The sequence below is a fragment of the Phyllobates terribilis genome, unplaced genomic scaffold, assembly GCF_046119375.1.
Source record: "Phyllobates terribilis strain yellow unplaced genomic scaffold, ASM4611937v1 Scaffold_4__5_contigs__length_816908805, whole genome shotgun sequence".
NCBI lineage: Eukaryota > Metazoa > Chordata > Amphibia > Anura > Dendrobatidae > Phyllobates > Phyllobates terribilis.
The window spans coordinates 311787932-311814329 of record NW_027362764.1 but is presented as its reverse complement, the minus strand read 5'-3'; the positions used below and the strand labels follow the sequence as shown (position 1 = coordinate 311814329).

The 26398-nt window shown below is 43.8% G+C and overlaps 1 protein-coding gene across 3 annotated transcripts in view; it reads right to left on the bottom strand.

Annotated features, from left to right (window-relative positions):
- RECK (reversion inducing cysteine rich protein with kazal motifs) overlaps positions 1 to 26398 on the bottom strand; it is a 677252-nt gene that overhangs the window by 278381 nt on the left and 372473 nt on the right. For all 3 annotated transcript variants that reach the window (XM_073678381.1, XM_073678382.1, XM_073678383.1), the window contains exons 10-11: positions 13172 to 13351; positions 11327 to 11539 (exon numbers count right to left, since the gene is read on the bottom strand). In XM_073678381.1, coding sequence (XP_073534482.1) covers positions 11327 to 11539; positions 13172 to 13351 — 393 coding nt within the window. The remainder of the gene's footprint in view (positions 1 to 11326; positions 11540 to 13171; positions 13352 to 26398) is intronic.

Below are 26398 nucleotides of genomic sequence, written 5' to 3'. Positions count from 1 at the left end.
TCACCCCTCAATCCTGGTATGTGTGGCCCTCTCATCCCCCAATCCTGGTATGTGTGGCCCCCTCATCCCCCAATCCTGGTGTGGCCCCCTCACCACCCAATCCTGGCATGTGTGGCCCCTCACCCCCCAATCCTGGTATGTGTGGCCCCTCACCCCCCAATCCTGGTATGTGTGGCCCCCTCATCCCTCAATCCTGGTGTGGCCCCCTCACCACCCAATCCTGGCATGTGTGTCCCCCTCACCCCCCAATCCTGGTATGTGTGGCCCCTCACCCCCCAATCCTGGTATGTGTGGCCCCCTCACCCCCAATCCTGGTATGTGTGGCCCCCTCACCTCTGAAATCCTGATATGTATGGCACCCCTCACCCCTTTCACGCTGCACACATACCAAAAAAAACACTTATACTCACCTTTCTTCAATGTGCTCCAGCGCTGCGGTGTCCTGTTGTGCTGGAGGCCGGGGGAGGAGTGCGGCATGCCCATACCGCACTGTCCGGCGCGATTTTGCTGAAGACACACTGCAAATGTGTCTTCAGTAAAATGGCGCCGGATAGCGCTATGCGCATGCGTCAACTCCGACGCCTTCACTCCTGCCCCGGTCTCCGGCGAGAAGAGAGGCGCCGTGGCAACGCTCCTCCCGGTCAGGTACGTATGTAAGTATGGCGCTGGAGATCACGGTATGCGATCAGTATCTTCGCATACTGCGATCTCCGGCGCCATACACTCCTCTTACCTGTAACGGCTCCATGCGTTATTCTATCTGGAGCCAGACTGCGTGTCGCGCATGCGCAGTCTATAGAGGCTTCAGACAGAAGGACACTTTCAGCGTTATATTATATATACTAGCTATTGAACCCGTTCTATGCCCGGGTGGCGAGCATTTTTATTGATATATGCTTCCCCATTCTGTCATATGCTGCCTCCATCCTGTTACGTGCTGCCCCCATCCTGTTATGTGCCGCCTGCATCCTCTTATGTGAAGCCCCCATCCTGTTATATGCAAGGCTCCCATCCTGTTATATGCAAGGCCTCCACCCTGTTATGTGCAGTCCCCATCCTACGCCCCCATCCTGCTATGTGCAGCCCCATTCCTGCGCCCCGATACTGTTATGTGCAACCCCCATCCTGTTATGTGAGGCCCCCATTCTGCTATGTGCAGTCCCCATCCTATTATGTGCGGCCCCCATCCTGCTATGTGCAGCCCCCATCATGTGCCCCCATCCTGTTATTTGCTGCCCCCATCCAGAGGCCGGGGGAGGAGTGTGGCGCCAGAGTACGCGTGTCCCCATACCGCGCTCTCCAGCGCCAATGTGTCTTCACTAAAATGGCGCCGGATAGCACGCTATGCGTATGCGCCGATTCCGACACCGAACTCCTTCCCTGGACTCGGCCAAAACAGAGGTGCCGCAGCAACATTCCTTCGGGTCAGGTATGTACTTATGGCGCCGGAGCTTGCGGTATGCATTGTGTCTACGCATACCGTGATCTCTGGCGCCATATGCTTTTCTTACCTGTAACGGCTGGATGCGTTCTTCTGTCCGGAGCCAGATTGCGCAGGCACAGTCTATAGAAGCTTCAGACAGAAGGACACATCCCTGGTTATATTATAGATGTTCCCCAATTCTGGTAATATTCCCCATCCTGGTATACGGCACCCCTCCATCCTGGTTTGCATGGCACCCCTGATCCCCATCCTGGTATGCAAGGCACCCTTCATCCCTATCCTGGTATGCATGGTACCCCCACATCCCCAATCCTGGTATGCATGGTACCCTTCATCCCCAATCCTGGTATGTATGGCACCTCATCCGTATCCTGGTATGCATGGCCCCTCATTCCTATCCTGGTATGTATGGCCCCCCTCATCCCCAATCCTGGTATGCATGGCCCCTCATCCGTATCCTGGTATGCATGGCCCCTCATCCCCAAATCCTGGTATGTATGGCCCCCATCATCCCTATCCTGGTATGTATGGCCCCTCATCCGTATCCTGGTAAGCATGGCCCCTCATCCGTATCCTGGTATGCATGGTACCCCTCATCGCTATCCTGGAAAGCAGGTTACCCCTCATCCCCCATTCCTGGTATGTATGGCACTCCTCATCCTGGTATGCATGGCACCCCTCATCGCCCAATCCTGGTATGTATGGTCTCCTCATCCCTATCCTGGCATGTATGGCCCCTCATTCGTATCCTGGTAAGCATGGTACCCCTAATCCCTATCCTGGAAAGCATGGTACCCCTCATCCCCCAATCCTGGTATGTATGGCCCCCCTCATCCCTATCATGGTATGTATGGCCCCTCATCCCCAATCCTGGTATGTATGGCCCCCTCATCCCTATCCTGGTATGCTGAGAGGTGTATATATAGTGTACTGAGAATACAGGGGGGTGTACTCCCTTATGTTTTGCGCTGTATATATTCTATACTAATAATATGGGGGTGTACTCACAAATTGTCTTTCTCTTTCTTTCTCTCTCTCATCCTGGACATATTGTCGTCATGGTGTTACTTTGAGCATGCTCAGTCTATGGAGGATAAAGACAGAAGGAGACATCCCTGGTTATATTATAGACTAGATATTGAACCCATTCTATGCCTGGGTGGCGAGCATTTTTATTGATATATGCATCCTCATAATGTTACGTGCTGCCTCCATCCTGTTACGTGCTGCCCCCATCCTGTTATATGCAAGGCCCAAATTCTGCTATGTGCAGCCCCCATCCTGGCCCCCATCCTGTTATGTGCAACTCCCATCCTGCACCCTGATCCTGTTATGTGTGGACCCCATCCTGCTATGTGCGGCCCCCATCCTGCTATGTGCGGCCCCCATCCTGTGCCCCCATCCTGTTATGTGCTGCCCCCATCCGGAGGCCGGGGGAGGAGTGTGGCGCCAGAGTACGTGTGTGCCCATACCGCGCTCTCCGGCGCCAATGTGCCTTAACTAAAATGGTGTCGGTTAGCACGCTATGCGCATGCGCCAATTTAGATGCCAAACTCCTCCCCCGGTCTCCGGCCAAAACAGAGGTGCAGCGGCAACATTCCTTCGGGTCAGGAATGTACTTATGGCGCCGGAGCTCGCGGAATGCATTCAGTGTCTATGCTTACTGCGATCTCCGGCGCCATATACTTTTCTTACCTGTAACGGATGGATGTGTTCTTTTGTCTGGAGCCAGACTGCGCAGGCGCATAGTGCTTGTGCAATCTATAGAGACTTCGGACAGAAGGACACATCCCTGGTTATATTATAGATGTTCCCCAATTCTGTTAATATCCCCCATCCTGGTATATATGATCCCCCTTCTTATTATACACGGCCGTCCCATCCCAGTATGCATGGCACCCCTGATCCCCATCCTGGCATGCATGGCACACCTCCATCCCAGTATGCATGGCGCCCCTCATCCTTATAAGCAAGGCCCCCATCATCCTTATATGCAAGGCCCCCATCATCCTTATCCTGGTATGCAAGGCCTCCCTCATCCTTAACCTGGTATGCATGGCACCCCTCATTCTTATCCTGGTATGCATGGCACCCCTCATCCTTATCCTGGTATGCATGGCACCCCTCATCCTTATCTTGGTATGCATGGCACCCCTCATCCTTATTTTGGTATGCATGGCACCCCTCATCCTTATCTTGGTATGCATGGCATCCCTCATCCCTATCTTGGTATGCATGGCATCCCTCATCCCTATCCTGGTATGCATGGCCCCTCATCCCTATCCTGGTATGTATGGCAACCTTCATCCCTATCCTGGTATGTATGGCCTCCTCATCCACCAATCCTGGTATGCATGGCCCCTTATCTGTATCCTGGTATGCATGGCCCCTCATCCCTATCCTGGTATGCATGGCCCCTCATCCCTATCCTGGTATGTATGCCCCCTCATCCCTATCCTGGTATGTATGCCCCCTCTCATCCCTATCCTGGTATGAATGCCCTGCATCAGTATCCTGGTATGCATGTTACCCCTCATCCCTATCATGGTAAGTATGGTACCAGTCATCCCCAATCCTGGTATGTATGGCACTCCTCATCCTTATCCTGGTATGCATGGCACCCCTCATCCCTATCCTGGCATGCATGGTACCCCCTCATCCTCAATCCTGGTATGCATGGCCCCTCATCCCTCATCCTGGTATGTATGGCACCCCTCATCCCTATCCTGGTATGTATGGCACCCCTCATCCCTATCCTGGTATGTATGGCACCACTCATCCCTATCGTGGTATGTATGACCTCCTCATTCCCCAATCCTGGTGTGCATGGCCCCTCATCCGTATCCTGGTATGCATGGCTCCTCATCCCTATCCTGGTATGTATGGCCCCCATCATCCCTATCCTGGCATGTATGACCCCTCATTAGCATCCTGGTATGCATGGCACCCCTCATCCCTATCCTGGTAAGCATGGTACCCCTCATCCCCAATCCTGGTAAGCATGGTACCTCTCATCCCCAATCCTGGTAAGCATGGTACCCCTCATCCCCAATCCTGGTATGTATGGCACTCCTCATCCGTATCCTGGTAAGCATGGTACCCCTCATCCCTATCCCAGTAAGCATGGTACCCCTCATCCCCCAATCCTGGTATGCATGGCCCCTCATCCCCATCACGCTACACACACAAAAAAACAAACACTTCTACTCACCTTTCTTCCCTGTGCTTTAGCGCTGTGTCCCGTTCTGCTGGAGGCCGGGGAAGGAGTGTGGTGCTGGAGTACGCGCGTGCCCATACCGCGCTGTCTGGCGCCATTTTGTTGAAGACACACTGCAAATGTGTCTTCAGTAAAATGGTGCCGGATGGTGCGCTATGTGCATGCGCCGATTCCAACGCCGCAGTCCACCGCCGGCCTCCGGCCAGAACAGAGGCGCCGCGGCAATACTCCTCTGGGTCACGCAAGTATGGCGCCGGAGATCGCGGTATGCGTTTAGTGCCTACGCATACCGCTATCTCCGGCGCCATATACTCCTCTTACCTGTAACGGCTGGATGTGTTCTTCTGTCTGGAGCCAGACTGCGCAGGTGCATCGCGCGTGCGCAGTCTATAGTGGCTTTGGACAGAGGGACACATCTACCGTTATATTATAGATGCTGATGAGCTGACGAGGATATGCCTTAGAAATGGGTGTTTTAACAAGACAATGACCCTAAACATACCAGTAAACAAGCAAAATCTTGGTTCTAGTCCAACAAAATTGAGGTTATTGAGTGGCCAGCCTAAACCCCAGACCTTAATCCGATAGATCGTTTAAGGGGTGACATCAAAAATTTTGTTTCTGAGGCAAAACCAACAAATGCCAAAAAATTATGTGACGTAGTCAAAGCATTCTGGGCCGGAATAACAGTTGACAGGTGCCAGAAGTTGGTTGACTCTATGCAACATAGATGTGAAGCAGTTCTAAAAAAAATGTGGGTATACAACTAAATATTAGGTTAGTGATTCACAGGAATGCTAAATCCTCAAAATAAGAGAGTACATATTGCTAGTTTGTAAATACAAATGCAGACACTGCTATTTTTTAGAACAGCCCAATGTAAAAATTATATACATTTCTCTTCATGTTTTGAATTAGAAAACAGTGTGCAATGTTCACAATGGAAATTAAAACTAGTATAAAGATTTTGTGCTTAACTCGTGTTTTTGAACACACTGCTATTATTTTGAACACTACTATATAAGTTGATATGCAGGAAGGAGTTAACTTACTTTAAACAGAAATGCAGAAAAAGGCAATACTGACATTTTTCTTTATATATGATGTAATTTACTGGTCATATAATGTATGTGTAGTTTTCTGAATAGTTTAGAAAAGTTAAAGAATAACTTCTGATTAATATTTCAGTGTATCACAGAGTTGTCTTCCAGAAGCATTCAGATCTCTACCCTGTTAATCCCTATTAGTACTATCAGGCCCTGGGTTTCCCATAACTCCAACACTGACAAGGGTAGTCCACAGCTGTCCCTGTAGATGAATTGCCCTACAATCTCCCTATGTGCTTTCCAACAAATTTTCTCCACTAGGTTTCATCAGGCTAAGTTCTTGCACAGTCAAAGTCCATAGGGTATCATAAAATGCACATGATGCTCTATACATCAGGGGTCTCAAAAACAAGGCCTGAGGGCCACATGCGACCCCTAAAGGCTCTGTTGTGCGGCCCATGGGCCCCTGAGACAATCGCGTCCAACAAACTAGGGGCTGTCGATGTCAGCGCTTCTTTTAAACTCAATGTGCGGACGCACATTCAATTAAAATGCATTGCGGCACGGAGACCAGCTCTCTGCACCGCAATACCAATACAAGACACGGGCTAATCAGAGGCCAGCAGTTGATGTCAGCGTCCCTGCGTGACTTCACAGGACGTCATTGATAAGCGCACTGGCTGTGGAGGAGGAAGTGGACGCTGTTCGCCAAGAGAGCAAGGTCAGGTGAGAATAATTTTTTTTATGTGTGTGTAAAGAGCGACAGAATGTGGGACATTGTTGCAAGAAAGGGGCAATGATGGGAACATTTCTATAGGATGGGATAGATTACTATAAGATAGGACCAGGATGGGGACATTACTATAAGATGAATCCGGATGGGGACATTTCTATAAGATAGGACCAGGATGGGGACATTTCTATAAGATGGGACCAGGATGGGGACATTACTATAAGATAGGACCAGGATGGGGACATTTCTATAAGATAGAACCAGGATGGGGACATTTCTACAAGATGGGACCAAGATGGGGACATTTTTATAAGAAATATATAGCAAACTTTACCTCAATAGCTGCTCCAGGTGTGGTGGGTTCCCAGAGCAGCAATTGAGGTAAAATGTGCTATATATTTCTGCGTTCATTTAAACTCTATCTTCTGCTTACATTTATCTTATATCCATTACATGAGGCATTGAACAGGATAAGGTCTGTTAGAGCAAGTGCCTTATATGCCTTCATACATCAGTCTATCCTTTTGGATGTTTTTTTGCCTAGCCTCAACAGATATGTGTATATATGTTATCATGTTCTAATATACTTGAGAAGAATATTGAAAATATATTCCCATGTCAATCATTGTGCCCTGTTTGGCAGGGGATTATAGAGGTTTACAATGTACAGTTGAAGTTGGACACTTCTGCTAAAGAAGAAGGGAGGGGGCTGAGGGACAGTGAGTGCCAAAACTCCCACCTTCTGCTGTGGAGCTGCCACAGGAAGACTCCTGTGGACCCCAGCCATGCGGCATGTCCTTTGTGTCAGAAAAGTAGAATTCAATACCGAGTTATGGGAATACTATACATCCCAGCGATACACCAAATAGATTTTTGTAATGACACGAACAAGAGGAATGTCACCCTGGCTTCCAGCACTGTCTAGCGCGTAGGGATGGGGAGATATACGGCACAGCCTTTCAGAAACACCTAGGGCCACAGTTTTTGGTCTCCACAAGTAGCAAGGGCCTGGTTGGATCCGATTACACCAGAACCGTCTCCCTAGGACCGTCCATTAAGGAAGTATAGCCCATTTTAGAGTTTTTAGCTGAGAGAGACCAGGGGTGGAGATTTAGGTCTAGCCAGGGGGGAAGAGGGGGAGTGACCCAGAGGGGTTAAGAGTTCCAGCAACTATAGTCCAGTGTCTTTTTCCCTGGGAGGTCGCGACGACACATCCTGTGGTTGAAGTCCTGCAACAAAGGGGACCACAAGCCTCCCATGTGGCAGCCCCTCCCCTGCAAGCCAGGCCTTCCATCTGACTGGTAACTGACTCTCAATAACTGCTTATATCTTTGTACCACTACTATTGTGTTTGCATCTCTGACTATTATGTATAAATAACCCTTATGTATATAGTGTATTGTCTAGTGTGCCCTTAAGGCGATTAAATATATAATTTAACCTTGGGCTGCTCTTTAATCTCGATCCATGACCTCTCATGTCCGTTGTTCGGTCCAACGAACACGCTACCGGGATGGATTCTGACCCGATATAATTCCCGTTATATCTAATAGAAACTGGTGGCAGCTCTGCCAGGCCAACAAGATTCTGCTTCACTGGAGCTAGTGAAGGGGCCGCTCAGCCCATCAGCGGTGTGAGCGAGTGTGGTGCCACATCAGTGACTGAGTGGGCCACCTCTTCTCACTCCTGGTGCCTTCCTGTACCCATGTGGACAGGGGGTGTCTGTGTAGAACTCTACAAATCTGACCTTATTCGTCCTCGGGGGAGTGCGAAACATCACGTTGGTGCAAAGGGCAGATCCGTATCACGTGATCCATCTTACGCAATTGTGATGTCAGGCGGGTGGCGAGGTGTGGATCCTTCACATGTAGTGGCAGCGGTAGTAATCTGCGGGGTCTCTCTGGTGCCATTCGTCACAATACTCCTTGATGTTAATATGTAATTTGTGGCAGACTAAGGCTATGTTCACACACGTTGTGTTTTGCTGCGTATTTTGCAGCAGATTTTTATGCAAATTTTCAGCTGCATCTAGCAGAGCCAGCAAATTCTATGATAAACCAGAATTCTCTGTTCACACATGTTGCTTTTTGTTTGCTGCATATTTTCTGCTTTGCTTGCATATTTAGAAAATAGAGCACGTTTCTGCAGCAGAAAACGCACCTGCGTTTTTTCACCCATAGGAAGTAATGAGTGGTCAAAAAAATGCAGCAAAAAACTGAACAAAACCTGCGTTTTTTATGCTGCTGTTTTCCTGTCAGAGAAGTTAGCATCAGATTTGCAGCAGAAAAAAATACACAACATGTGTGAACATAGCCTAGTTATTTGATTGATGTATAATTGATGGTGTGCGTTTATGATGTATACATATGACTTAACATTGCTTATCATAAGGTCATGAACAATTATTTTTGATTGATATGAAATTCGCTCTTACTATATTTATTTCTGGAAGCAATAGATGGAAATGTATTTATTGACTGCAATTGACACTATGAGAGTTTGTTACTAAGCACATACCCATAATTTATTACTACCCAGGTACACCCACCTAGTGCCTTATATGTGGTTTGTCTCACCCCTGCTATAGACTTTGATTGTGCAAGAATAACAGGAAATAGACCTGAATGCTTCTAGAAGACAGTACAGTCATGGCCAAAAGTATTGAGAATGAGACAAATAGAAATTTTTCCAAAGTTTACTGCTTCATTTTTTGTAATGGCAATTTGCATATACTCCTGAATGTCAAAGAGTGATCAGCTTAACAGCAATTACTGTACTTGCAAAGTCAATATTTGCCCAGAAAATGAACTTTAACCCCCAAAACACATTTCAACATCATTGCAGTCCTGCCTTAAAAGGAGCAGCTAACATCGTTTTAGTGATTGATCCATTAACACAGGTGTGGGTGTTGATGAGGACAGGGCTGGCGATCAATCAGTCATGATTAAGTAAGAATGACATCACTGGACACTTTAAAAGGAGGCTGGTTCTTGGTATCATTGTTTCTCTTCAGTTAACCATGGTTATCTCTAAAGAAACACGTGCAGCCATCATTGCACTGCACAAAAATGGCCTAACAGGGAAGAGTATCGCAGCTACAAAGATTGCACCTCAGTCAACAATCTATCGCATCATCAAGAACTTCAAGGAGAGAGCTTCCATTGTTGTCAAAAAGGCTCCAGGGCGCCCAAGAAAGACCAGCAAGCGCCAGGACCGTATCTTAAAACTGTTTCAGCTGCGGGATCGGACTACCAGCAGTGCCGAGCTTGCTCAGGAATGGCAGCAGGCTGGTGTGAGTGCTTCTGCACGCACTGTGAGGCGGAGACTCTTTGAGCAAGGGCTGGTTTCAAGGAGGGCAGCAAAGAAGCCACTTCTCTCCAGAAAAAACATCAGGGACCGACTGATATTCTGCAAAAGGTACAGGGAGTGGACTGCTGAGGACTGGGGCAAAGTCATTTTCTCTGATGAATCCCCTTTTCGATTGTTTGGGACATCTGGAAAACAGCTTATTCGGAGAAGAAGAGGTGAGCGCTACCACCAGTCTTGTCTCATGCCAACTGTAAAGCATTCATGTGTGGGGTTGCTTCTCAGCCAAGGGAATCGGCTCACTCACAGTCTTGCCTAAAAACACAGCCATGAAGAAAGAATGGCACCAGAATGTCCTCCAAGAGCAACTTCTCCCAACCATCCAAGAGCAGTTTGGCGCCCAACAATGCCTTTTCCAGCATGATGGAGCACCTTGCCATAAAGCAAAGGTGATAACTAAATGGCTCATGGAACAAAGCATAGAGATTTTGGGTCCATGGCCTGGAAACTCCCCAGATCTTAATCCCATTGAGAACTTGTGGTCAATCATCAAGAGACGGGTGGACAAACAAAAACCAACAAATTCTGGCAAAATGCAAGCATTGATTATGCAAGAATGGACTGCTATCAGTCAGGATTTGGTCCAAAAGTTGATTGAGAGCATGCCAGGGAGAATTACAGAGGTCTTGAAGAAGAAGGGGCAACACTGCAAATATTGACTTGCTGCTTTAACTCATTCTAACTGTCAATATAACCTATTGGTACTCATAATATGATTGCAATTATATTTCTGTATGTGATATAAACATCAGACAAACACTAATAAAAACCAGAGGCCAGCAGATCATGTGAAAATATAATTTTGGTGTCATTCTCAAAACTTTTGGCCATGACTGTAGTGTCATTGGGAACTTGGATACGCAATACCCTGACCCTTTCTCATAGATTTGTTTGTTGGAATATGCCATGACTCATGCATAAAGTATATGGTTAAAAACACCAATTGTTTTGATGGTATGTGACCACTGCTAATGCCATCTCATCAACATAACTGATCGTCACAGTGTGACAAACATTTATACAGTATGTCATATTTGCTCCAGAAGGTCTGACCCCTGTCAGGACCCTCAATCTATTTCGATCTCAGATGGTTAATTACATACTTATACTGTAATATGTTTATTAACTGTCACTGATAGGATACATATTGAAACTGTTGAATTGATGTTGAATCCCTTTCTAGCTGTGTCAGATGAAGTCTATATTTTTGTTTAATTGATTCTTAGTTTATTGTGGTATTTGTTTTTATTGATGTATGAAGGAAAAATTACGTTTTAATCTAATGCTCAGAAACTGCTCCTGTTAATTTATTTTTAGGGTAACATAATTTATTGTTAAATTTCACCTGATGTGATCATAGGCTCCCATGTTACAAAAAATGTATACTGCACAGTATACTTTTTTGCAAGACGCCTCGAAGACTTTTTCAAAATAACCCCCTGAAAATATTTTTCACTGAAATTGCCCACTATAAATCTAAAAGGAATAATTCTATTAGTATAGTAATGAGCACCCCTTACTTGCAGATGATGCTCCCTCTAGATTTACTGTGACACGGTTTAATCTGGAGTGAGCAAGCAATTGCCTTCCACATCTCAGGATGACATTTCCTAATGTCAAGAACAGGAATATTCATGAAAGGCATCTTGATGCTTCCTTTCTCCCACAGCTTCATGTCATTCATTGCTCCCTGGTCTGATTGAGCATTACAGCTTCGAAATAATTCAGTTGGCCTAAATATAAATGTAAACAAAAAATTAAGTTATATATATTTTGCGTTTAATACATGATTTTTAACTAAAAAAGAATCTCAGTCATATCTGCATGCACATTTATTGACATCAACTACAGAGGTAAAGGAAGATATTTTCTTTAGACTGGTGACTAGTTTTCCAGTATCATGTGTAGTAGGACGCCTCGCTCGGCCACTTCCAGAAGTAAACTCAGGAACCCAGGTTTTCTTTGCACGCTTTATTAAGCAGCATAAATCTCTGCTCTCCAGCAAAATAAATACAGCCTTACTTGGCAAAAGAACAAAACAAAAGATAACTGTAGCACAGTCCATATATGTGTGTGCAGGTCGCACACACACGTTATGTCCAGCCTTCAGCTCACTCCTGAGCTATGGCTGTCCAGTCTGGAGACCTTGCATCTCCAGACACAACACACAGAAAAAAAACAAGACTGAACATTTAAACGATGCTCAGCCACACCCTGAGGTGGAGGTATGGGGAATGACGTCCTCTCCCATCTGTATGTCATTCCCCTAAAACCGCGCCCTTTAAGTAAGTTAATCCTCTAGCATATAACATGCTGGGAGAAAGTTTATTGGCTTCAGTTCACACAGGCTAGCAACCTGCGTGACACATATCTCCCCTCATAAATCATACCAGTGACTCTGTCACACATGTTACCATATGACATGCTTAAAAGCGGGAAAAAATCCAAGTGGGGTGGAATTTTTTTTAAAAAAAGCAATTTTGCTGATGTGTTTTGCTCGTTTGGGTTGTTTTACATTCAAATTGCTATAAAAATTAGGTGGGAACTTTATTCTATGAATCAGTATAGTTACTGTGATGCCAAATTTCTATAGGGCCTTTTTTGCATCACTACTCAAAAAATGTAAAAAAAAATTCAGTTGCCAAATTCTGAGAGCCAAAACTTTTTTACTTTTTTATTATTGTATTCCTTTGTTTGGGGGGAGATTGAATTGGAGTAGGGTGGGGTTGCGGGGCAAAAATCATCAATTCTGTAATTTTGATTATTTTTTCATTTTGGAGTTTATTGTATGGGATAACTCTTTTTATATTTTATTTGTTTAGGCAATTACACATGCAGTGATGCCAAATGTTTTTTTTACATTTTTTTATTAATCCCTTTAGGGGCTTTGATCCTCTGATTGCCTAATAGTCTATACAATGCACTATACTACTGTAGTATTGCAGTCTATTGTACAATTACCATTCTTCTATGAAAGATGACTTAGGTGCAGTAACATAGCAAAAATGTGGGTTTTTAAGCAGATGCTTGACAACTCATCAGCACCCTGTGAACATGTCACAGGAGACAAGTACCCTGTTTCAAACTTACTAAATGCCACTGGTGTAGCAATTAACATTGACATCTAAGAGGTTAAACTGTTGCTGTCAGAGATAGTTCTGTTCCCAGAAGTTACTCTCGGGTGGTGGCACTCACGCTGTTTGGAGCAGGCTCAGATTCTGAGCCTGCTCCATGCAGTTAGTGTGCATATCCCTGTACAAGTAGAGTAGAAGTTGCCAACATGTTAAAATGAGTACAAAATGATACTTGACCCTTTTTAAATGTCTCTTAAAACCAGTCGGAGAATATTAAACAATTAGTTTTACCGGTTGTTAAAATTGGTACAGTATGTAAGATTTCGGCATCCCAATTGGCAGGGTTCTCGAACATCTGATAGGCATGTCAACATTTGTGTCTCCATAGGATTGTATTCACATGAAAGGTCAAATTCTTGCCAGTTCTGTGTGTTTCCCCAGCTTGTGTTGTACAGTTTTGTACACAAATCTCTAAAATACGAGAAAATAAATAAGTATAAAACTATGCATCAATATCATATTGAAAATTGTTTTGTTTACACAGGCCATGAGAAAAAATAAATTATAAATAATTGGTTATAAATGTTCAAAATTCTATCATTTGGAATATAAATAAATGTAATAAATACTGTAATACCTTCTTAATGCTACTGGATTGTTTAACAAACCAAAATTCATTTTTTTACGAATTGAATAATTCAGATGTTTTAGTCTTTCATACTTGACTACACCTGTGGTCTAAAATATATAATTTCCATAACAATAACATTTTTGTTAGTTTATAGTTATAATATTGAATAAGTAATCTGATATATGATAAAAGAGTGAAGGTAAATCACCACATTATAGAGTTCCCAGATGCAACTCTTCTTACCATCTGAAGCACATTACATAGAGCCTCCCTTGAAGTGTCTCTATTACATTGAATTGAGATACGGAGTGGCAAGCGGAGTTTGAAATTTTTTTTTCTTTCTTTCATCTTCAAAACTTATTTGTTAAGCTCCTCCTATGATATATCAACATGATATCCTCAACACCTTTATCAATGCTTGTACAACCTTATTGTGAAATTTTGCCTTACAAATTCCTCAAACAAAGTGGACGCGTTCATGTTAATTGAAATGATGTCCTGTCACGACACTTCTATGATCTCTCTCTGTTGCTCATATAATCTGCCAATTCATAAAATGAGGCAAAATTCATGCACAAATTTCTGGAGCAAAGTAATTTAACTTCTAGGTGCTATAAACTTAGACTAGACAATCTAAAAAACAATGTATCAAACAGCATGGTCCACTTTCATAAATATGGCCATATTTTACATAGTAAGGCTGTGTGCCCACGATGCGTTTTTTAAGCGTTTCCGCAGCGGCAAAAAAAGCTGCAGAAACGCTTAAAAAACGCATGGTAGAAGGCCTGCCATGTTCCCCAATGATAATCCGCATGTGAACATGCTGCGGAACTTTCCTCTGAGGATTATCATTGCGGAAAAAAACACAGCACTACCAATTATTTTGCGGAAATGCTGCGTTTTCGCCGCCATTGACTTGCATTAGAACGCGCCAATTCCGCAAGACTGCATCTGTACTTGCATCATTGGCGCGTTCTAATTTGCGGATGGTACCCGGGTGTGGAGGAGAGGAGACTCTCCTCCACACCCAGGTACCATTAAAAAATCTGTAAAAAAAAAGAATAAAATAAAAAATAAATATATATTTACCTTCCGGCGGCCCGCGCTGCGCTCCTTCTTCCTTCCCGGCACTTCGCGGTGGATTGAAGGACCTGCGCTGATGTCAGAGTCATGTGACGGGTCACGCGACGCTGACGTCGGCAGGTCCTTCAATCCACCGCTGCCGGCAAGGGAGAACTGAGTGAGCAGGACACCGGGGGCCATCGGAGGGTAAGTATACATTTATTTTTTTATTTTTAACCATTCTTTGGGGTCACACTATATAAATCCATGCTGTTTGCATGGATTTATATAGTGTGACCAAGTTGTCAAGCACTTTCCAAGTGATGCTAAAATCGCTTGGAAAGCGCTTGTCAACCCGCATGCGGAAATGCAAGTGAAGAACGCTTCACATCCGCATGTCCCTGGCAGGAAAAACACATGTACAATCCGCATGCGTTTTTTCTGCCAGGGAGACGCAGAAACGCTCAGGAAAAAATCCTGAGCATTTCTGCATCGTGGGCACATAGTCTAACATCGTTTTTAAGGTTGAAGGAAGACTAAGTCCATCTAGTTCAACCCATAGCCTAACATGTTGATCCAGAGGAAGGCAAACAAAAAAACATGTGGCAAACACTAAGCTCCACATTGGGGAAAAAAATTCCTTCCCGACTCCATATGACAATCAGACTAGTTCCCTGGATCAACGCCCTATCAAGGAATCTAGTATATATAACCTGCAATATTGTACTTTTCAAGAAAGGCATCCATGCCCTTCTTAAATTTTAATAGTAAATCACTCATTACAACATCATGCGGCAGAGAGTTCCATAGTCTCACTGCTCTTACAGTAAAGAATCCGCGTCTGTGATTATGATTAAACCTTCTTTCCTCCAGACGTAGAAGATGCCCCCTTGTTCCCGTCTCTGGCCTCAGAGTAAAAAGATCAGTAGAAAGGTCTTTTTACTGTCCCCTCATATACTTGTACATAGTAATAAGATCACCCCTAAGCCTTCGTTTTTCCACAGTAAATAACCCCAAGTGTAATAACCTGTCTTGGTATTGCAGACCCCCCAGTCCTCTAATAACCTTGGTCGCTCTTCTCTGCACCCGCTCTAGTTCAGCTATGTCTTTCTTATACACCGGAGATCAGAACTGTACACAGTATTCTAAGTGTGGTCGCACTAGTGACTTGTATAGAGGTAAAATTATGTTCTCCTCATGAGCATCTATGCCTCTTTTAATGCATCCCATTATTTTATTTGCCTTTGCAGCAGATGCCTGACACTGGCGACTAAACGTGAGCTTGTCGTCCACCAATACACCCAGGTCTTTTTCAGTTACAGTTTTGCCCAGTATTTTACAATTAAGCATATTATTATACATTTTATTTCCTCTGTCCAAGTGCATTACCTTACATTTATCCCCATTAAAGCTCATTTGCCATTTATCAGCCCAAGCTTCTAGTTTACATAGATCCTCCTGTAATATAAAATTGTCCTCCTCTGTATTGATTACCCTGCAGAGTTTAGTGTCATCTGCAAATATTGAAATATTACTCTGTATGCCCCCTACAAGGTCATTAATAAATATGTTAAAAAGAAGGGGGCCCAATACTGACCCCTGTGGTACCCCACTGTTAACTGAGACCCAGTCTGAGTGCTTTCCATTAATAACCACCCTTTGCTTCCTATCACTGAGCCAATTCTTAACCCACATACATATATTTTCCCCTATCCCCATTGTTCTCATTTTATATATCAACCTTTTGTGTGGAACCGTATCAAAAGCTTTTGAAAAGTCCATATACACAACATCCACTGCATTTCCTTGGTCCAGTCCGGTACTTGCCTCCTCATAAAAACTGATCAGATTAGTTTGACAGGAACGGTCCCTCGTAAACGCATGTTGATATTGGGTCATGAGGTTATTCTTCTTCAGATACTCTAGTATAGCATCTCTTAGGAAACCCTTCAGGATTTTACCCACAGTAGAGGTTAAGCTTACTGGCCTATAATTTCCAAGTTCAGTTTTTGTCCCCTTTTTGAATATTGGCACCACATTTGCTATACGCCAGTCGTGTGGTACAGACCCTGTTATTATGGAATCTTTAAAGATTAAAAATAATGGTCTATCTATGACGTTACTTAATTCCTGCAGTACTCGCGGGTGTATCCCGTCCGGGGCCGGGGATTTGTCAACTTTAGTGATTTTTAGACGCCGCCGTACTTCCTGCTGGGTTAAGCAAGTGACATTTAATGGAGAATTTTTGTTATCACTAATCATGTTTTCTGTCATGCGATTTTCTTGTGTAAATATGGTTGAAAAAAAAATAATTTAGCATATTGGCTTTTTCCTCATCCTCATCCACCATTTCACCCAGACTATTTTTAAGGGGGCCAACACTATCATTTTTTTAGTTTTTTACTATTTATGTAATTAAAGAATATTTTGGGGTTATTTTTACTTTCTCTGGCAATGAGTCTCTCTGCCTCAGTCTTTGCTGCCTTGATTTGGTTTTTACAGAATTTATTTAATATTCTATATTTATTTAATGCCTCATCACTACCTACTTGCTTTAGTTCTCTAAATGCTTTCTTTTTGTCACTTATTGTGCCCCTTACAGCTCTATTTAGCCATAGTGGTTTCCTCCTATTTATAGCATGTATATTCCCATAGGTTATATATTGTGCACAGGTCCTATTCCGGATGCTAATAAATGTCTCCCATTTGCTTTGTGTAGCTTTGTGTCTCTGGATATCGTCCCAGTTTATTGCACTAAGATCATCTCTCAACCGTTGGAAATTTGCCTTCCTGAAGTTTAGTGTCCTTGTAACCCCTCTACTACACATCTTATTAAAGGTTACATGAAAACGTATTATTTTGTGATCACTATTACCCAAGTGACCCCCAACTCGTATATTTGATATGCAGTCTGGCCTATTGGTTAATATTAGGTCTAGCAGTTCCCCCCTTCTTGTTGGGTCCTGAACCAGTTGAGAAAGGTAATTGTCTCTCATAGTTGTCAAAAACCTATTACCTTTGCTTGAACTACAGGTTTCTGTCCCCCAATGTATTTAAGGGTAGTTGAAGTCCCCCATAATAATGACTTCTCCTTGAGTCGCGGCTTCATCTATTTGCTTTACGAGGATATTCTCCGTTGCTTCCATTATTTTTGGAGACTTATAACAAACCCCTATCAGTAATTTCATATTTTTGCCCCCTCCCCTTATCTCCACCCACAGGGACTTTACATTTCCATTAGATTCACATATATCCTCCCGCAAGATGGGTTTTAAGGATGATTTTAAATATAAGCACCCCCCACCTCGCTTGTTTGTATGGTCATTTCTGAACAGACTATAGCCCTGTAAATTAACTGCCCAGTCATGGCTCTCGTTCAGCCATGTCTCAGATATTCCCACCATGTCATAATTATTTTCCAACAAAATTAATTCTAATTTCTCCATTTTGTTGGTGAGGCTTCTGGCATTAGTGTACATGCATTTTATGTATCTCTCTGTACCTCTATTCCTTCTTACTTTATTGACTGTTCTAACCCCACCCCCAATTTCTTTATTTGTGCCCAGGTCACTATCTCTGCACTATCTTCCCCACCTATAAAATGAATACCCTCCCCCAATCCCTAGTTTAAACACTCCTCCAACCTTCTAGCCATTTTCTCCCCCAGCACAGCTGCACCCTCCCCATTGAGGTGCAGCCGGTCCCTAGAGTAGAGTCTGTAGCCAACTGAGAAGTCGGCCCAGTTCTCCAGGAACCCAAATCTCTCCTTCCTACACCAGTTCTTGAGCCACTTATTTATCTCCCTAATCTCCCGTTGCCTCTCTGGCGTGGAACGTGGTACCGGTAATATTTCAGAGAATACCACCTTGGAGGTCCTTGCTTTCAGCTTGCAGTTTAATTCCCTGAAATCATCTTTAAGGACCTTCCACCTACCTCTAACTTTGTCATTTGTGCCAATGTGCACCATGACCGCTGGGTCCTCACCAGCCCCTCCCAGTAATCTGTCAACCCGATCAGCGATGTGCCGGACTCGAGCGCCAGGTAGGCAGCACACTGTTCGACGATCCCTGTCTTTGTGACAGATTGCCTTATGTGTTCCCCTAATAATGGAGTCCTCCACTACCAGCACCTGCCTGGCCTGCCCTGCTCTCCTATTTCCCTCCTTACTGGAGCTGACACTCCTCTGGCTTTCAGGGGACATGCCTTGCTGCAGCAGTGCTACCCCTGTACCGTCACCCTCCTCATCTGCCAACTTTGCAAACTTATTGGGGTGTGCCAGATCAGGACTAGCCTCCCTGGCACTCTTCCCTCTACCCCCCTTCTAACTGTCACCCAGCTAGCGGCCTCACTGTCCTGCAGCTCCCTACTACCACCCTCCCCCACATCTATCCCAGTGAGCAGCTGTTCAGTGAGCAGCAGACTCCTTTCCATATTGTCAGTGGATCTCAGTGTTGGCAACTGCTCATTTAGATCCAGTACCTGGGCTTCCAAACGCACAACGTGCACACCTCTCGCGCAGCAGTATGCAACCCCGACCGGCTGTTCAAGGATTGCATACATGTGGCAAGATGTACACTGGATAGCATTGGCAATAATGGAGCTCATTTTCTAATGGGGATTGCTCTAGACAGAAATGTTAAGTAAAAAGAAATGTAAAGTATTAATAAATTACAGACAGCAATTCGGTCCAAATTCCTCCCTTCCAAACTCCCTGAATCCAAAGTCACTGAAAAACAAGTCACACACTTACTTCCGTTTGCACTTACGCTCCGGTCACACTCAGCTCGTTCACACTCGCTAAGGAAGAAGATTTAAAGAGTTTTGGGTTTTTTTTCCCCCTTTTGCAGCAATGCACCCTACAGCTCAATGCACTTCCAAAAGGAAGTGTTTTAAGACTGTCTAGTCTATACTGTTTAAAAATGAAACAATTTTTGTAAATCTACCTTATTATCCTCAAAAATAAAGTACAGAAACTAAAATGTAGATTTTAAAAAGTATCATAAATTTTCATTGTGAGAGACACATGCCTTCAGGGAACTAAAAAGTTAGGAAACCATTGTGAATAAATAAACATGTAAAGGGTATAACAAATCACAAAAGGAAATTTATCCTATTCACACAATGGCAATTTTCCATTTTTTTCTCCCCCTGTTCCAAGAGCCATAACTTTTTTATTTTTCCGTCAATATGGCCGTATGAGGGCTTGTTTTTGCAAGAGGAGTTTTTACTTTTGAATGGCACCATTAATTTTACAATATAACGTACTGAAAAATGGGGAAAACAATTATTTATTTATTTTTTTACTTGCCATGTTCACTATATGGTCAAATTGACCTGTCAATATGATTCACCATGTCAGTATCAGTACGCAGATACCAAACATGTATAGTTTATTTTTTATTGAAGTGGTGACATTTTTTTTTTAGAAATTTGCATGAAAAAAAGTTATTGTATTTGTCGCAATTTTCAGACAGCCGTAGCGTTTCCATTTTTAGGGATATGGGGCTGTGTGATGGCTTATTTTTTGTCACGTGAGCTGATGTTTTTATTAATACCATTTTGGGTTTCATACAATATTTTGATCGCCACTTACTGCATTTTATTGCAAGGTTGTGATGGCCAAAATAAATGGAGTTCTGGCATTTCGATTTTCTCTTATTACACTGTTTACTGATCTGATTAATTTATTTTATATTTTGATTAGATCGGACGTTTCTGAACACAGTGATACTAAATATGTGTTTTTTTTTAATTGCTTTATTTCCATTCAAAGGAGTATTGTAATGATAGGCAAGGGAGTCTTCTTCAGACCCTTGACTTTGATGACAACCCATCGGTGCCCAGCGATCACGTCACAGGGGCGCCGATTTGGTGGCCGGAATGTCGCCCTTCTGGCCAGAGCGTGTTAACTCCCGCTGTGTGAGCAACTCCAATGGAATAAAAATCAAGTGATATTTAAAATATATACAAAACAAATACTTACAAAAACGTGAATAAGTAAATATATAAAGGCATAACAGCACAATCAAAGTAAAAACATACAGTGGGGAAAATAAGTATTTGATACACTGCCGATTTTACAAGTTTCCCCACCTACAAAGAATGAAGAGGTCTGTAATTTTTATTGTAGGTACACTTCAACTGTGAGAGACAGAATCTAGACATAAAAAAACAGAAAATCACATTATATGATTTTTAAATAATTAAATTGCATTTATTTGCATGAAATAAGTATTTGATTACCTACCAACCAGCAAGAATTCTGGCTCTCACAGACCTGTTAGTTTTTCTTTAAGAAGCCCTCCTACTCTGCAATCGTTATCTGTATTGTGATGCTGAGTCACTTTTCACAGCCAGGCCGTGAGACGGGATAGTCATGGAGTCTGAAGTCAAACCCAGGAGGGTACATCATAAACAGAGAGAAGCGGCAAAGGCGTAGTCAGGTAACGTACCATTTGTCAGAATTCCAGGAAGATAGCAGATCAGAGCGGAAGGGGTTAAACAGATGGATGGTCAGGACATGGTTCAAGGTTAGGCAACAGAAGATCAATAAACAGAAAACAAGGCACAAAGAACAAAACACACACACTAGCTGAATGTACGTCTGGCAGATATCTGGGACAAACAGCTCAGTTAAGTAGCCAGGTATTCACCTGGGATAATGAACACCTGAAGATAGCCATTGCCTCCCAGTCTCAGATTAGACAGCCGAGCTGTCAATCACCACACTGACAGCTATTGCATGCCCCTGTACCAGATTGGAAGGCTGAGCTGTCAGTAACTGCATCCCAAACACAATGAGGGGTGGACCCTTGACAGTACCCCCTCTTCTAAGGGGGGCCACCGGACCCCCACGCTTCCCAGGAAACTTTAGATGGAAGGCCCTGACTTCACATCTCGAGCAGGGACCCATGATCTCTCCTCTGGTCCACATCCCCTCCAGTGGATGAGGTACTGTAGGGAATTACGGATCCTACGAGAATCCACCAGTCTCTGAACCTCATACTCTGAGCCACCGTCGACTGACAATGGAGGAGGCGGGGATGAACAGCAGGCTGCCCATTATACTTCCCCGGAGCAGGTCCATTTACCCGAGGTGGAGCCATCAGAGAATAGAGTCGCCACTCTTCGTGTTGTAAAGAAAAAACGTAGACAAGATCTCGGACTCTGTCTGTATTGTGGACATTTTCTCAAGAATTGCCCAACTCGTCCTCAGGCTGGCAAACCATCAGGAGAACGTCTGAGTCTCGGTGACGGCCAAGGAGGTCACCCAGATTCCCAGGTACCTTTTTCTTCCTCTACTAAAGTACTGATAAATACTGGGTTATCCTTCAAGAACCAGGTATTATCAACATTGGCGTTCATTGACTGTGGGTCTGCTGCTAACTTTATTGATTCGGGACTGGTTATTAAGTTAGGGTTAGGGACAGTTAATTTAGAAAGACCCATGCAAATCTTCGCCCTTGACAAGACACCATTATCCCGGAATTTGGTCAAGAAGGTAATGGTGGATTTCACGCTTCAAGTAGGAGCTCTCCACTCTGAATCCATCTCATGTTTTGTATTGAATAATTTACCTGCTGGGTTGGTACTGGGGCTCCCATGGTTGCAGATTCACAATCCTGTGATTGATTGGTGTCAGAGGGAGACTGTTAAATGGAGCTCCAATTGTTGCAAGAAATGTCTAAAAACTGTACAAATATGCTCCGCTAGTCTAAAGGGTCCACTGGGGTACCTGAAGGACTTTGGAGATGTGTTCCCGGAGAAAGAGGCGGAGATACTACCTCCTCATCGTCCTTATGATTGTCCTATTGATCTTATTCCTAGTGCCAAATTGCCTAGAGCTCGCCTTTACAATTTGTCTGGGCCTGAACGGGCCTCCATGAAAGAATATGTTAATGAAAGGTTACGGAAGAGTCATATCCGTCCTTCCTCCTCTCCGGTAGCTGCCGGATTTTTCTTAGTAAAAAAGAAAGATGGGGGTCTCCGTCCTTGCCTCGATTTCCGAGAACTAAACAAAATCACGGTTAAAAATACGTACCCACTTCCACTCATCCCCGACCTATATAATCAGCTTCTGGGGGCCAGGGTGTTCTCTAAACTTGATCTTACAATTTGATACGCATCCAGGAGGGTGAGGAGTGGAAAACGGTGTTTTTAATGTCTGAGGGTCTGTTTGAAAACCTTGTCATGCCATTTGGGTTATCCAATGCACTTGCTGTGTTTCAACATTTTATGAATGATATTTTCTCTGATTGCATTGGAAGATATGTTGTGATTTACCTGGACGATATTCTAATTTTCTCTCCAGACTTGGATTCTAATCAGGAACATGTCCGGGTTGTGTTACAAAGATTAAGGGAGAACTCCTTGTTTGCTACATTAGAGAAATGTGTTTTTTCTGTTCAGCACATTTCATTCTTGGGGTTCATCTTTTCAGCAGAAGGGTTTAAGATAGACCCTGGGAAGGTACAGGCCATAATTGACTGGGTTCAGCCTCATGATCTTAAGGCTTTGCAACGATTTCTGGGATTCGCCAATTATTATAGGAAACTTATCAAGATTGTTAAACCTCTTACTGACCTGACACGTAAGGGGGCTAATCTCAAGGTATGGTCACCGGGTGCTATCAGGGCTTTCGAAAAATTAAAAGAGTGTTTCATGTCTGCCCCCATTCTGATCCAACCTGATCTCCAAGAACCATTCATTGTAGAGGTGGATGCTTTGGAGGTAGGAGTAGGGGCGGTTTTGTCACAGGGGCCCAAAACTCTGACTAACTTGTGTCCAAGTGCTTTTTTGTCTAAAAAAATTTCGCTGGCGGAAAGAAATTGCGATGTTGGGAATCGTGAGTTACTTGCTGTAAAATTAGCCTTTGAGAAATAGAGGCATTTTTTGGAGGGGGCAGTTCATCCAGTTACTGTGGTCACTGATCACAAGAATCTAGCCTATATTGAGTCAGCTAAAAGGTTAACTCCCAGACAGGCCAGACATAATGTGACATTGAGTCACTTTTCACGGCCAGGCAGTGAGACGGGATAGTCAAGGAGTCCAAAGTCAAATCCAGGAGGGTACGTCATAAACAGAGGGAAGAGGCAAAGGCATAGTCAGGAAACATACCATTGGTCAGAATTCCAGGAGGATAGCAGATCAGAGCAGAATGGGTTAAACAGATGGATGGTCAGAACACGGTCCAAGGTCAGGCAACAGAAGATCAATAAACAGAATACAAGGCACAGAGAACAAACCACACACACTAGCTGAATGTACATCTGGCAGAGATCTGGGACAAACAGCTCAGTGAAGTAGCCAGGCATTCACCTGGGATAATGAACACCTGAAGATAGCCAGTGCCTCCCAGTCTCAGATTGGACAGCCGAGCTGTCAATCACCACACTGACAGCTATTGCACGCCCCTGTACCAGATTGGATGGTCGAGCTGTCAATCACAGTACTGATAGCTCCAGCACATCCCTGTACAAGAGTGGACGGCTGAGCTGTCAGTAACTGCGTCCCAGACACAGTGAGGGGTGGAACCGTGACATGTATTGATTGCACCTATTTCAACCTGTACCTCTATAAAAGACACCTGTCCACACACTGACTCAATCACACTCCAAACTCCCACCATGGCCAAAACCAAAGAGCTGTCTAAGGTCACCAGGGACAAAACTGTCGACTTACACAAGGCTGCGATGGGCTACAGTACAATAGGCGAGCAGCTTGGTGAGAAGGCAACAATTGTTGGCACAATTATTAGAAAATGGAAGAAACACAAGATGACTGTCATTCTTCCTCATTCTGCGGCTCCATGCAACAGCTCGCCTCATGGGGTAAGGATGATTCTGAAAAAGGTTAAGAATCAGCTCAGAAATACATGGGAGGACATGGTCAATGACCTGAAGAAAGTTGGAACCACAGTCTCAAACATTACCGTTAGTAACACACTAAGCCGTCATGGATTAAAATTATGCAGGTCATGCAAGGTCCCTCTGCTCATGCCAATACATGTCCATGCCCGTTGGGAGTGCGACAATGACCATCAGGACGATCCAGAGGAGGCATGGGAGAAGGTCATGTTGTCAAATGAGGCCAAAATAGAACTTTTTGGTATCAACTCCACTCGCTGTGTTTGGAGGAAGAAGGATGAGTACAACCCCACGAACACAGTCCCAACCATGAAGCATGTTGAGGGAAACATCATACTTTGGGGGTGCTTTTTTGCAAAGGGGACAGGACGACTGCAACGTATTGAAAAGAGTATGGATGGGGTCATGTATCGTGAGATTGTGGCCAACAACCTCCTTCCCTCAGTAAGAGCATTGAAGATTGGTCGTGGCTAGGTCTTCCAGCATGACAATAACCTGAAACACACAGTTAGGGCAAAGAAGGAATGGCTCCGTTAAAAGCATTTCAAGGTCCTGGAGTGGTATAGCCAGTCTTCAGACCTGCACCTTATAGAAGATCTTTGGAGGGAACTAAAAGTCAATGTTGCCCAGTGACAGCCACGAAACCTGAAAAATCTGGAGAAGATGTGTATGGAGGAGTGGGCCAAAATCTCTGCTGCAGTGTGTGCAAACTTGGTCAAGAACTACAGGAAACGTCTGACCTCTGTAATTGCAAACAAAGGTTTCTGTATCAAATATTAAGTTCTGTTTTTCAATTGTATCAAATACTTATTTCATGCAATAAAATGCAAATTAATTATGTAAAAATCATACAATGTGATTGTCTGGAATTCTTTTTAAAGATTCTGTCTTTCACAGATGAAGTGTACCTACAATAAAAATTACAGACCTCTCCATTCTTTGTAGATGGAAAATCTTGCAAAATCAGCAGTGTATCAAATACTTATTTTCTCCACTGTATAAGATAGAATAATTACAATGACAATGAAAAAATGGAAAACGTAATAGTGACACATAATATCTCAGCGCAAGTTCAGACCTTCCGGAAACCAAGTTCCCAGACTGAATATCCAAAAGACATTTCATGTCAGTAATAGTGACCTAATATCACCACCATGCGGTGGTACCCTCACTCTTTCCAGACCAAAGACCTGAAAGGAAGATATTTGTCTATGATGACAGGTAATAAAATGTTTAGCAGCAGACGAAGTATTTCTGTTATTAATACTATTAGTATTGGATATGTCATTTAACCTCTTTACAACTGCCGATAAGCATTAAGGGGCATGGAATAGAGCCGCCTGGCCTCATAAGTTCAGCTGATTGTGACAGCTGACACCCTGCGATCTCGGTGCCTGCCAGTTTTGCGACTGATCTGGGCCAATTAACCCCTTAAATACTTAATACTTAGTATTACTAAATACTTTAAGTTGTTACAAGGGGGTCCCAAGACCCCCATAGTAACCATCGGACCCCCACAATGAGAATCGCAGGTCTCGATGGTTACTATGGTACCCTGATATTGTGATGATCCCAGAGTATGGTGGCCTGTGAGAACCAGCTATAAGCTGGGTCTCACAGGCACAGTCAGTGAGACCCTGCAGTCTCATGCACTGCAGTACAAAAGTACTGCAGCGTATGAGACCAGTGATCAAAAAAATAAATATACATGTCTCAGAGTGGGACAAAAGCCGTAAAAATAATAATAGAAAACACGCCAAAAATGAAGCTTTTTCATCATACTGGCTCACAAAAAAAGTGAATAAAAAGCGATCAAAAAGACATGTAAAAAGAATGGTATAGATGAAAACGCAAATTGTCCCGCAAAAAACAAACCCTAATATGGCTCATTCGGCCAAAAAATGAAAAAGTTACAGCTCGCAAAATATGATGATGCAAAAACAAAATTAACTTTTTTAA